At 58.8% G+C, this 12,831-nt stretch overlaps 7 protein-coding genes across 7 annotated transcripts; 4 read left to right on the plus strand and 3 right to left on the minus strand.

Moving 5' to 3' along the window:
- Positions 1 to 423: 423 nt before the first annotated feature.
- D7B24_004653 (uncharacterized protein) lies at positions 424 to 1,113 on the plus strand (the record flags this gene model as incomplete). The annotated part of the gene is made up of 1 exon (XM_028638820.1): positions 424 to 1,113. One exon carries the CDS (start codon positions 424 to 426, stop codon positions 1,111 to 1,113), a length of 690 nt encoding a protein of 229 aa, XP_028490173.1.
- Positions 1,114 to 3,909: 2,796 nt separating this feature from the next.
- On the plus strand, positions 3,910 to 5,496 carry D7B24_004654 (uncharacterized protein; the record flags this gene model as incomplete). The annotated part of the gene is made up of 1 exon (XM_028638821.1): positions 3,910 to 5,496. One exon carries the CDS (start codon positions 3,910 to 3,912, stop codon positions 5,494 to 5,496), a length of 1,587 nt encoding a protein of 528 aa, XP_028490174.1.
- A 1,563-nt stretch (positions 5,497 to 7,059) lies between these two features.
- On the minus strand, positions 7,060 to 7,395 carry D7B24_004655 (uncharacterized protein; the record flags this gene model as incomplete). Its single annotated transcript, XM_028638822.1, has 1 exon — positions 7,060 to 7,395. The coding sequence occupies one exon, from the start codon at positions 7,393 to 7,395 to the stop codon at positions 7,060 to 7,062; it is 336 nt and encodes a 111-aa protein (XP_028490175.1).
- Positions 7,396 to 8,177: 782 nt separating this feature from the next.
- On the minus strand, positions 8,178 to 8,407 carry D7B24_004656 (uncharacterized protein; the record flags this gene model as incomplete). Its single annotated transcript, XM_028638823.1, has 2 exons — positions 8,178 to 8,276; positions 8,333 to 8,407. 2 exons carry the CDS (start codon positions 8,405 to 8,407, stop codon positions 8,178 to 8,180), a joined length of 174 nt encoding a protein of 57 aa, XP_028490176.1.
- Positions 8,408 to 8,932: 525 nt separating this feature from the next.
- Positions 8,933 to 9,577, plus strand: D7B24_004657 (uncharacterized protein; the record flags this gene model as incomplete). The annotated part of the gene is made up of 1 exon (XM_028638824.1): positions 8,933 to 9,577. One exon carries the CDS (start codon positions 8,933 to 8,935, stop codon positions 9,575 to 9,577), a length of 645 nt encoding a protein of 214 aa, XP_028490177.1.
- A 179-nt stretch (positions 9,578 to 9,756) lies between these two features.
- Positions 9,757 to 10,207, minus strand: D7B24_004658 (uncharacterized protein; the record flags this gene model as incomplete). Its single annotated transcript, XM_028638825.1, has 2 exons — positions 9,757 to 9,925; positions 10,083 to 10,207. 2 exons carry the CDS (start codon positions 10,205 to 10,207, stop codon positions 9,757 to 9,759), a joined length of 294 nt encoding a protein of 97 aa, XP_028490178.1.
- Positions 10,208 to 10,709: 502 nt separating this feature from the next.
- On the plus strand, positions 10,710 to 11,527 carry D7B24_004659 (uncharacterized protein; the record flags this gene model as incomplete). The annotated part of the gene is made up of 3 exons (XM_028638826.1): positions 10,710 to 10,730; positions 10,814 to 11,136; positions 11,212 to 11,527. 3 exons carry the CDS (start codon positions 10,710 to 10,712, stop codon positions 11,525 to 11,527), a joined length of 660 nt encoding a protein of 219 aa, XP_028490179.1.
- Positions 11,528 to 12,831: the final 1,304 nt, after the last annotated feature.

A 12,831-nucleotide genomic window follows, 5' to 3' on the forward strand; every position in this document is an offset into this window, starting at 1 on the left:
GAACCTGAATCAGACAGCACATGGTCTGTGCGCTCACTGTCGTTGCCCGTCGGCCAATGCCTGCTTTTGTCCGCTCGGCGGACCGGGTCTAATCGCTCAAGTCGCCTTTGGCTTTTCACCATTCGTTTAAGCGCGCGCAAGCCACTAAATCCATCTAAGAAAATCACGACTGGCTTCCTGCTCGTCATTTAGCGGCCATGGTCGAAATACACTTCTGCGTGATGGGTTTGCGGCGAGTAGAAGGGCAAAGAGAGTGTCTGTTTCTGTACATGTACAGCGTATGTCTATAAGGTGAGGGCTGGTCGCGAATGCGCGTCAAGGATCGCCCGACTGCCAGCCTGCCAGCTGAAGACTGCCCGACTGTATTCAAAGACTGCACGGCCGCCAGGCCATGGCCTACTAATATTCCCGCATCATTTTGACATGTTTGCGGCACTGAACATCGCCGTGAGCTGCCCACTGCCTAATGAGATCTCTCTGCAAGAGGTCAAGACCTGGATTTACAGGCTCGGCGGGAGCTACCATGAGCAGGTTTACGAAACGACGCAAGTCTTATGTTCTACGGACCACCGAATTCGATATCTGCACCAGGATGCCTTCCGAGCCACGCAGCTGCGGGCGGCTGTCGTTTCTTTCGAATGGCTCCAAGGATCATATGACCAAGACAAGTTTCTGCCCGTGTCACATTATCTTTTGAATACGCGGCGGAATCCAAAATATGCCCCGCTCACAGGCTGTGTCATCGCCTTCACGAGCAGCTTTCCTTTGCCCAAAGGGAGTGAGAGCTACGACGGCGTGCGCAACGCCATTATCAGACTAGGTGGCACTCACAGGACGGGCGTACGGCCAGATGTCTTGACGCATTTCTGCGTCACCGAAAAGGAACTCAATCGGCACGACTCGCTCGTCCAGCACGTCCTCATGCATGATCCACGACCCGACCGGGAGCCGCTCTGGATAGTCAGCCATCAGTGGTTGACCGAATGCCTGGAACGTCACGAACGGGTTGGAGAGAGCGATTTCACGTTTCCGAGCTGCAGTCATGGTGGGGGCATCCATGGCACCGGCGGCGAGGACAGCGAGGACGATGTGGACAGCGACGAGTCGATATGACTAGGGAAAATAGATAGAGGTGGCTAGGAAAGAGAGATAGACATGACTGGGAAGGAGAGATGCTCGTCATAGCGCAAGAAGCCTCTTTTGGCCCCTTTTCCCAATGCGGTTGCCCCCCGGTGACCATCTTCACTGTTTGTCGTTGTCTTGCCATCGTGTGGCCGTTCCCGTCGGACATATTGGCATGCCATGTGCAGCCGCCAGCAAGCTCTTGTAGTTCCGTGCAGACGCACCTACGTCCGTGTGACCCGTCGTCTCGTGATGCTCCCACTCAACAACCTGACAGACTCATAATTTAACGGCTGACTTTTCCCGACAGCTAGCAGCAGAGCTTGTGCCATTTCAAAGCTGATCGCCAGCCTCTTTCCGCGAATCTCGTCCTGGCCGCAGAAAACGTTTTGATCTGCGCTCCAACACAGCCGGACAGCAAAGCTAGCGGTGCCGCTCGGGTGGACACCTATCCAGCTCAGTGTCCCGTGCGCTGTCTCTATGCTACTTCGGGGTTCAAACTCGATTCTTTCCGGGCTGGCGTCGGACACCCAGACCTGGCTTCTCCGCTGAGGTTTGAACACTAGCTCGATGTTGTTCCTCTGGAGTGCGACTGCTGATGCCAGAAAATACTCCTGACGGGCTTCACACTGCTGTGGCGTACGTCGTCGGACTGATGCGCGTTGTCGTTTTTGGACGGCTCCCTGTTGTTTCTTGACTGCTCCTCTGCCCGGTTGCCTCTGCCCCGTCTTTGGCTGCTGCTTCCCTCCCATCGTTCGTACTACGCGTTGACTCAACGCTGCGGCTTGATCGCGCTGCCGTGCCTCGCGGGGTCTTCCCTGTGTCGGTAGCAGTCGCCTTGCTTGAGTCGCTGGCGGCGGAGACGGCAGCGACAATGGCGCGCAGCTGTCGTTGCTGTCGTTGGAAAGAGGGCCGGCAACAGTGCTGCAACGCGGACCACGCTCGGCTGACGTTGCCGGTGTGTTGACTGGCAATGTTGGCGAGGCAGAGCTCAAGGCCTGCGCAGGGTGCCGTTCTGCGTCAAGCTCAGCAAACGCCTCCTCTAGGGACGTTGCGTCCAAGGGCTTCATGAACAGATCCAGGTCCAGAGTATGCTTGGCGAGACAGACATCGAGCGGGGTCAAGCCGGCGAAATCTACGCCTTGCTCCCAGCAGGCCCCCTGCGACACCGTATCGTCGCATTCACCGCTGCGCAGGCAAATATCGCAAGCGTCGTTGCACGGGAAAATGTCGCACCCGTCGTTGCACAAGCAAACGCTACTGACAGAAGATGCCACGTCGCCACACACCCCGTCTGGTATGAAGTCTGTGAGGCCGAAAGAAGTATCGGGGGGGATGAGGCTGTCCCATGGTCCATCATGCAGCTCCTGGACCGCGGACAATGTCGGATCTCCGTCATAACATGCCTCCGAGGCTTGCGTCACGTCTTCCTGGAAGATGTCTGGCGAAAGACAGCGTTGAGAAGGGTCGACGGCGTTACCAGCATCTCCAGTACCGTGCATATAAATCAAGGCTGCCGCGGCAAGTCGCACTGCCTCGGCGGCACATTGTCCAGATGGATTGGCTGCCGTGCCCATGTTCAGGGAGGCAGGATGGAGAGACGGCGATTGAGTAACCATGTGGTGGAAGGACGTGGGAAAGGAGATGGATGGACCTAAGCCACCATAAAGGAAGGGCAGTGGAAGAGAGAAGAGTGATGTTGTGAGGCTCTTGGGCAGGGTATCATTGAGAGGCTCTTGTATTGGATCAATGTTTAGTAAAGCAGAGATGACCGACGCGATGAGGACGGTAGACTGGTGGAGCGTGTCCAGATTTATACCATCCGTTTCCCACTTGCCGTGGAGTTCCTCAACACACTCAAGGCATACGCATGAACGTGGAAAACAGGGAAGGTGTAGACGGCATGCAGTCTAGGCCCACCCTACAGGCTATGGCGTATCGCCTACCTGCGTGAGAGATCATCTGGCATCGCGTGAAGCGAGGGTGGGAGTCAAGGAGCACGAGACGCAAGCACGGCATCTCCCAAGGCACCCGTGCGGAGTAGCCAGGCCGCGACCCGAATGATGATTCGAGGGTTGGTGTGATGTGGCCATGTTGTGACGTATCTCGGTAAGGAGCATCGTTCGGAAAGGAGAGGGAGGTGGCAGAGGCTCGGCGGCAGCACCGGTCGAGGCAGAAGTCGCGAGGCCGACTCGGATCATATCGGTCCAGCGCGACAGGCAAGAGGGCATGATCACTGTTGTGGTCTATTTCCTGTGGTCTATTTCCTGTGGTCTATTTCTTGTGGTCTATTGGTCTAGGCGGAGACAGAAGTGGCTTCACAAAGCCGGTGTCACAGAAGCGCGTCACAGTTCCCATGAGTTCCCCCTTTCCCACCCTTTCTACTTGCCACTCTTCCAACCACCCCCCCCCCCAGTTACCCCTTTGTGCCTGCATCCTTAGCCAATGAACGCCTCGTCCGTCTCACGGCCCGTGGGCGTACTCGTCCTGAGCGTACTCGTCGACGTACTCTTCCTGGACGAACCTGTCTCTGTAATCAACTCCCTGCTGTGCCACTATGTGTTGGCCAGCCATGGCTGCCAGCCAGCCCAGAGACTAAGTGGCGCATGTGTGTATATAAAGAAAGCCTGATTCCTCTTTTCAGTGTTTGGCTGCTGCCAGGATCGCTCACCGAGCTATCATTCCCTCTCAAGCTGTTCTTCACCCGCCCCATCTTCACCCACGAGCACAACGCTAACGTTGTGGTCCATGGCGCGGAAGACGCACATGGCATTCGCTACAACTGAAATGGCACCCACTGACTCCCGCAAGCTCACTTCCGACTGCACGGCCGTTCAACATGGGCCTTTGTGTCGCCTCCCTCCCGAGCTCCTCAACGGTATCATCAGCCGCTGCGACCAAAAGTCCATCTCGGCGCTCCTACGAAGCTGCAAGCAACTGCTGCATGCCTATACTACTTGGTTGTATGCAAACAACGTTCAATATTCGCATGCATCGTCCATCATCTGGGCAGCGCGTTGCCAAGAAGACAATGTCACCATTTCGGTCCTGAACAAGGCCGTCGAGGCTGGCGCGAATTTACGGAAGCAATGTCAGATTTCCCTCAAGCCATTTGAACACCTACGCCTACCACAAATGGTCTACCGGGATTGCTTTCTCTCGGCGCAATCTCAACTGAGGGACATGTATCCTGAATCTGTTGCAGTCTCTTGCCTTGAACTTCTCGTCGAAGAGGGTCGAGATACCGTGGTTCTCCACTTGCTGCAGCATGGTTTTCATCCATACCATCTGCTGACGTCTCGCATCCTGAACCTCGTTTCCAGCACCCATGGCGCTTTGCCGCGTCTGACCGACATCAACCCCCTCCATGTGTCGGCGGCCATGAGCCTACAGAACGTGGCTGCCCTTTTGATTGGCCAGCATGGCGTTCACGTCGATAGCAGGGACAGCTGTGGCTACACGCCATTGTCGTACGCCATACGCTCGCCGTTCGCCGATGACGAGATGATATCCGAGCTGATCCTCTGCGGTGCCGACCTCAAGCAGGAGGTGCCACATGGCGGCATACAAGTGTCCATTCTGGAGTACGCCTGCCATGCCGGCCGGTTCTCCGCTGCTCTTCACATCCTCGCAGCGCTCGACTTGTCTGACGTGCCTGGTGCTTATGACCCAGCTCTCCAGGTCGTCATACCAATACCCTCCTTCAAAAGAAAAGGCCAGACTTCGCATACCAAAAGAATTCTGGTCAACAAGCTCTTGGGACGTGGAGCGAACCCAAACGCTATCGTTCGTTCTTCCGGGGCCCCTCTCTTGACGCATCTGGTTCGGAACCATCCCAAGGCTGTCGACTATCTCCTGGCCCTGCCGGGCATCCTTGTTGATGCATTGGATGAAGGAGGCCTCACCGCCTTGGCCTGGGCTCTGACATATACAGCGCACCCTACGAATGTGTATCTGAAAGTCGCTGCGTCTCTTCTAGCCCACCAAGCGACCTTGACGACAGCTGTGACAAAGTGGATATCGGACAGCACACGTACTATAAGCACCATGCGACACGTGAAACACGCACTCAAGAGAAACCCACGTATCCTAGATATCTACCAACTCATCTATGGCCATTGCATCAGGGTCTCCCCTTGGCAGCGTACCAATGCCCAGCATCAGTTTCTGGCCGAGGCACCCGAATGGATTGTACTTCTGATCTGCAGAAAGAAGAGAAAGGGATTATGGACACGGAGAACGGCGGAAAGCATGGTGAACAAGTATTGTGATCTCGAGATAGTGCCTAGAGGCTCCGCGATGTCTCTCTCGGCTCCGGTGCAATATCTGGGACATTCCAACGACGAGGCGCCTACCCAGCTGCGGATACCATAGACACTCCATCTGTCTTCCGGATTGTCTCTCTAGGTGGGGCCATATCGTGGCGATTGGCCACATGCTTCTCCCCGACACACCGTCGATTGAATTCCTTGCCGCATTGGACGCAGATGAAGCGGGCCGCGGAGGGACGGTATATGAGGCTGGCATCTCTGACAGTCCCCGCACCGCCCCGACTCTGGCCACGAGGGTTATGCTGGTCGATCGAGAGCAGACCAAGAGAAGGAGACCGGCCCGAAGACTGGTCAAGAGACCGATTGGAAGGGGGGAGCCGGCCAGTGTGGCCACCAAAGGTGCCATGCTGTATCCAGGGAAGACCGCCCGAGAGCCGCGCTCGGGCGGGTGCGTGGCGCTGGACAGCCGTCCGAGGGCCTGCGGCAGCCAGACTCAACCTGTTGGCCATCGGCGCGCCAACCGGCACGATGAGGTTATCACTCGAGACGCGTCGTTCGAGCTGATCGATGATGGAGCGAAGCTGGTCTGCTTGCCAGCGGGCTCGAGCAAGGGTTGCGGGTCGACCATGGCGTCGATGGATGTACGATTCTGTCGCGCGGAGCATATACATGTGTTTGTGGACGGCGTGGCATACTGGGCACGGCGCCTGGTGAAAGCGTGCGGTCTGAATCAACTTGAGACGGCAAGGTCGGCGTTGGTGTTGTGCATGTGCACAAGGTTGGAGACGCTGCCGCCACTGCCAGTGGCGACACGTCCAGACGTCTTGATCGTAGAAACACATGGTGTTCGCCGCAGTCATACAACGAGAAAGTAGGGCAAGCAAGTGAAAACGCAGGGCGAGCAAGTGAAAACGCAGGACAAGCAAGTGAAAACGCAGGACAAGCAAGTGAAAACGCAGGACAAGCAAGTGAAAACGCAGGGAGCGAGGACACGCGGTGATGCGAGGACCTGTCCGGAACGGCCATCACGGATGGCATCATGGATGGCCAACAGTGCCAAGCTTAACGGCCGGGTCATGGCAGCGCCGATGGCAGCTTCAAACGCGGCCTTGTCGGCAGCGCCTCAGTGGCACGCGCCCTCTTACCAGGAGCCCGGCGGCTATGCACGACTCCGGGTGGGGCTGCCAGCAGTGCCTCGACCAGGAGCCTCAGCGGCTTTGTATGCGGCTTGGTCGGGGCTGCCAGCAGCGCCTACATGACAGGCGCCCCGCTACCAGGAGCCGAGCCGACTGATATGCGGTTCGGGGCCACCAGCAGCCGCTCTCTCCACGCTCCGGGTTGCCAGCAGCCCCTGTTAAGCGCCCGCCGTCGAGAGGGCGCCCGGCCATCCCGAACCAATGCCTGGCGCTGGCTACTAGTAACAGGAATGGCTCACTACCAGCAGCCGCTGGCTCGAAAGCGAACTCCTCCAAGATCGGAAGACGGGTCACGCGAGTCACAGGTGGGCGGGCGGTGCGTTGGCAAGTACAAGGCCATAATTAAACGTCCGTCTACGGAATCCGACACAACCGCCTCACGTATCCTCACGTATCCCACGGAAAAGCACACATCGCCTTTGGTGTCGTAGGCGCTGCTGGCTCACACGCCTTGCTCGGTCAGCATGCGGTCACACACAGAACGAGATGACGGGCGGACAGACCTCCTGGTCGCGCTTCTTCGCCGCGGCCAGCTCGGTAGCCAAGCGGCGGATCTCCTCTTGGAGACCGTCGATGTAGGCCGTGGATGCCACGCGCAACTCTTCATATTCCTGCTGCCAGTACGTGATGACGCCGCGCAGGTTTTCGCACAGATAGCGGTAGTCCGGCTTATACAGCGGATGCGGCTCGTCCCACCGGCGTAGGGACAGGCGCACGCCCGGGGACAGAGGCGCGCCCGGGGATGGAGGCACGCCCGGGAACGAAAGCACGCCCGTGGACAAATCTCGGACACGTGGGTCGCCCATGGCAGGATGAGATGAAAGGCTGCGAGAACGAGAAGGCGAAGATGCCGAAGCGAGCTCTGGACACCGCCCGCTTGATGCCGCCTGCTTTATAGCCATGGCCAACCCGCCGCGGCTCCCGCACATCGCACATCGCACGCCGCACGCCGGCCTGCACATTCTGCTCCGGCGATAGACAGTCCCCGTCCAGGCCCGGGCGGCTACGCAGTCGACCCACCAGGCATGCCGGACCTACTGCAGTGGCGTCCTTGCGTGCGTATGCGCCTGCTCGACAGCTCGGCGCTCGTCCGGGTTATCGGCGATTACGTGCTGGGCACGTAAGCGACGGCGAGGGGTAGATGGTTCATGCGACGCTGCAATCGAGGACCGACCGACCGACGACCAACGCGCCAATCCCAGGTCGAGCCTGACTCCACCTGGCCTCCACCTCCTCTGCAGCCAAGACAGTCTATTGTCCTGGCGTCACTTAGCGTGCCATGTCCTCGGGAATCGGACGGGCTAGGCTCGAACAGGCATGAAAGTCAGGCACAACCGGGCAAAGCCAGGCACAGGCAAAGCCAGGCACAAAGGCAAAGCCAGGCACACAGGCAAAGCAGGCACACAGGCAAAGCAGGTACACAGGCAAAGCCAGGAACTACCAGGCACGAGCTTGCTGAGCCATCCTTCAGCTGACGATAATACACGGCAACGTCATGACATGGAAAACAGGTCCGGAGAAGTATTGAAACTATCTGACACTAACGCACAGCGCATCACAACCACCCTCGCGCAACGCCAACAGCCAATCACTCCTGCGAGGTCATGGATAGAGGCGTCAGCATGCCACTGTCCAGGTCCTCCAGCGTGGACGGTGCCACCATCGGCTCCTCCGTCGATGGAATGTCCTATTGCCGCATAAGCTTCGCTCGCCTGACCTGCGCCATTGTGCCACAACACGTACTCGACGATCGACGTTTGCGTCGGCCAGTCTCTTCACCAGTGTGTCCAGCCGATGCAGCGTCTGCAGGATGGCCATCAACGGGTCACGATGGGCATGTGGCCCGGGTGGGAAGAACTGCGAGGTTCCGCCCCCCCGGAGTATTGTCTCCGCATCCCTCAAGTCTCTCAAGACGAAGAAGTTGGAAGCCAGGCGGACAGATACAGCGAGGGTCTCGCGTGCCGTTGGACGGCCGGAGCGACGGCAGATGAGCCATGTGGAAGGGAAGGCGAGGAGGGGGAAGAGGAGGAGGGCGAGCAGTGCGAGAAAATGGGCAGGAGAGGGCGAAAGGTGGGCAGGAGGGCGAAAGGTGGGCAGGAGAGGACGAGGAAGCCAAAGACAGTGATACAATCAGGCGGGAGATAGCTGCGTAGAACGCTAGATACAGTCACAACGCTACAGTCGCTAGGATAGAAAGCTGGCCACGCTGGGTCGACATCTTATATAGTTTGACAACGGTGCAATGGCAGTTCGATGACAGTGGCCTGCCGTCACAGACACCGGGTATAGCGTCGCACTCACGTCCTCGCGGAGCAGCTGGCCGTCACGGTCTGGACGACGGTCATGGTCGACACCAGCGTCGACACAACCGTGGCGACCACAGTCAGACCCGTAGATGGCACGACCTTGGACGCCATGCTGACCTGGAAGAGCGACGACGACGACGACGACGCCGCCGGGGGCACGCTCGCTTGCGCGCCGGGTGTGGTCTGTCCGTCTAGGGGCGCGCCAGCCGATGGCGTCGATGCGCCCGCCGGAGCTTGCCCGGTTCTGGTCGACGTGTGGCTCGCTGTTGGTGATGCCTGCAACCCTGTGGAGGATGTCGCCGACGCCAGCGATCCCGACCCCGACAACATCGCCCCCGTTGGTGGCGCGCCGTCTGACTCGGGCGCCGATCCTTCCGTGCTCATCCTGGTCATTGCGCTGCTTGAGCCGGGTGTGCTGCCTGAGCCTGGCGCGCTGCTTGAGCCAGGTGTGCTGCCTGAGCCTGGCACGCTGCTCGAGCCAGGTGCGCTGCTCAACGCGACGCGAAAGTCGGTCGTCGTCTGCGTCACCAGCGTCGGCACCGTCGAGACAAACGTCGTCGACGACCGCACGATTGTCGCCAGCGTACTCCGTGTCACCACCGACTCCGACACGCACCCAATCCGGCCGACATTCACCAGTGGCAGGTGGGGGTCGCCGCGGCCTCCGGCGATCGTGGCGTGAGAGCACGTTGGCGGTAATCCCGCGCATTGCCTAGAAACCTGTTAGCGCGGATGTCTGTCGCGTCGCCTGTCCTGGTCGCCTGTCCTGGTCGCCTGTCCTGGGCGCCCGTCTCGTCGCCCGTCTCGTCCGTCGGGCGCGATCGCTCAGGCGTGACCAGTTGGGCATGCAGGTGCGCCATCCTACCATGTAATGTGTGCATCGCCGCTGGGCGCCCCTGTCGGCACCACAAAGCTGGCGACCCTGCGACCTGAGCAGGGAATGGCCTCGAAGGCATAGCTGACGGGGAGGAAGTCCGGATTGTCGAACTGGAGGGTGGCCCCGCACCGTCGATCCAGCGCGTCCTCCACACTAGAAGCTGCGGTTAGCAACAGCAACAGACCATGCCACCCACACCACGACCACGCCCTACGAGCGAGCAGCATTGCGCCAACGGCCACACCAACAGCATCACTCGCTGCGAGCCGCATCACACCCGGCAACGCTCCACGCGAACGGACCAACGTACTCGGCAGACACCACCGACCGACCGGCCTCGAGGGCGACGACAGGACTTGACATGCAGATGCAGGGGCCGTCGTGCAGGGCCAGCACGCCGGCGTGCACGAGAGGGAAAAGGAGGAGGAACTTCATCGTCTTGGTGGCTGTGGGGGGGCGTCGGTCTTGGACACTGGGTTATCACGCTGCCTTGCGCGTTATGACCGGTTATGAGCAGTGGGAGCATGTCGTGCGCCGCCACGACAGGCGACGGTCGCCCTGCGAGCTAAATAGCGAGGGCAACAGGCGGCCGTCCCATGTTGCATGTTCGTTGTCGGTCATAAGCCAGAGTTGATCATGGGCGAGGCATGTCCCACCATGGATCCGGGACGCAGGCTGCCAATAGCCGGACGTCAATTGCTGGACGTCGGTTGTCAGATGGCAATTGTCAGACGTCAAAGGTGAAATCGCGCACCTCAGCGGATGCGCCAGGTACGGGGTCCTCTGCACCAGATAAGCGCCAGTTGGGTCGGACATGCATTCTCACTACACGCCATTCCCGCCAGACACACACCAACCCCACCAAACACCACAAGACGACGCCTCTCCAAGGCCTGCGTTTTATGACCCCAGCAGGTCGTATAAGACGAAGACATCCATGGTGGCCAGACGTTACGCCGTATGTCTCTCCACCAAACTACGTTGCTAGATCACCGTCAAATGCCAGAGACACCCCCGCTTGACATTCGCATCATGTCCCAGACGAACCACTGGCCGGAGTACATGCATCTCGAAGAGGCCGTCCATCGCGAAGACGATCTTTTTCGGCCACTCCTCACTGAATCCATCAATCTGTCCTCTGTCCCGTCTACCTACTCGCATGATCAGGACGATGTGCTCCTCGATATGGACCCAGACACAGCCGCCCTGTTCCAGTCCGCTCCTGTCGACCTGCCCGACCTGGACTTCAGCCTGCCAACATGTCCGTCCACCCCGGTCAACGTCGTTCCTCCTCCACCGCCCTCCGTGCCGGCTGCCATGGGGACCAGCGGTGGCGCATGCCCCCGGTGTGGGGCCCACCGAAGGTGTGTTGCGACTGCGACTGACAGTCATCCCTGCCTTCGTCCCCTGCTCGCCCAGCTAACCTGATTTAACTCTAGTCAAGCATGGGCAGATGGCAAAGCATGGGTGGACTTCGACACGCGGCTGGCCCGCATGGAGGCTACCATGATCGAGACGGCGTCGGCTGTGGCCCGCATGGAGGCCACCATGAATGAGACGGCCTCGACTTTCCAGAGCCTGTTGCCTCGTGCCTACGGCGCAATGCAGAACCTGATCGACATTACCATTTTGTTTGACGAGAACATGGAGAAGCTGAAGCAGTCCTTGGGCTTGTTCACGCGAGGCATTGTCGAGCATTTCTTTGGGGACGCGACCTTGACTGACGCGGAGACGTTCGCTTCATGTGATCCCTAGCCCTTGCAGCCAGGACGGCCAGGACACGGGAGGCCGTCTCAGGGAGGGGCTGCGGATAGACCAACGGGTGGGTTGAGGCGTTGCTAGCCAGGCTGGGTAGGCCACCTAAGTTGATATTGAGCTTCTCGCATTGAACCCCCACAATCGTGATGGGCGCTCCATGATTGGTCTGTGATTCGAACGGTGATGAACTTGTGATGAGCCAATGGCCAGCGATCTGCCATTGTGTCACCCTGTGGCCCCCCAACGCACTCGTTGGTGCGAACACGGACAGGGTGGGCACAACGGCGGACGACGTCCTCGTAGTCCTTGCCGGCTGTTGGACGCTTGAGCTCCCCCGAGCCTTTGACACACGACGTCAGGGTCAACTGTCCTCCCACTTCAATGTCTGTCCTTTCGGCGCACTCACGCGATGCTCGCGAAAACGCTGTTGTTTGTCTTGACTTTGGTCCTCTCATGCTTAGTTCGCGTCATCCAGAAGAGCAGGCCGGAGTGGATTGCTATCGTGCTTCTTGCATTCATGACTCTCACACCCGTCGCCATCATCGCTATCCACTGCTACCGATGTCCGTACGTCATCTTTGCCGTACGATATTTCACTAACGTCTTGTCAGCAAGCACCGTACTGCCAGCCGGACGCGATCTTTACTTCACGCGATGAATACACACGATCAAAGGACAACTTCAATGCGCTGTGTAGGTATTGCATTCCTCCTGGGGTGCCATGCTGCGACGCAGCGATCAATCTACCCGCATGTCACTCTACACTTCACTACTTCATCCGTACATCAAGCGTCCAAACGGACCGGCCGATTCGTCGCCACACCAGCCTTTCGGATCACGATATTCATTCAGTCGTAACGGCCCCGTCGTCGCGACGCAGGCGCATGGGCAGAGTACCGCGACGAGGAAGTATAGCTATCGCGTCGGCTGGACCGACGTGACCGCGGTTCTTCATATGGTCTGTTGTGGTCCAGCAGCATACTCTTGTCTTTGTCCAGACTAGCGTGCATCAGCCGCTGTTGTAACCAGCTTGTCAATGTACTCACAACTTTGCCATTGCATAGGCAACAGCGAGCGCAACCGTCATCTTTCCAAGGGCCATGATGTGTTGAGTCCACGTATCTAGTCGTGATGCACGCCTTTCTTGCGTAAGCGTAAGCGTAGGCGTAAGCGGAAGCGTAGGCTACTTGTCTGTTGGCGCGAATGTGTTGGCGCATGAAGTGCTTTGGGAATAATGGCGGATGCGCTTATATGTCAACGTCGCGAGGCAGACACCAGCCTTCTTAATGCAACATCAGGCG

This window comes from Verticillium nonalfalfae (assembly GCF_003724135.2).
Source record: "Verticillium nonalfalfae strain VnAa140/NRRL 66861 chromosome Unknown scaffold_267, whole genome shotgun sequence".
NCBI classification, from domain to species: Eukaryota; Fungi; Ascomycota; class Sordariomycetes; order Glomerellales; family Plectosphaerellaceae; genus Verticillium; species Verticillium nonalfalfae.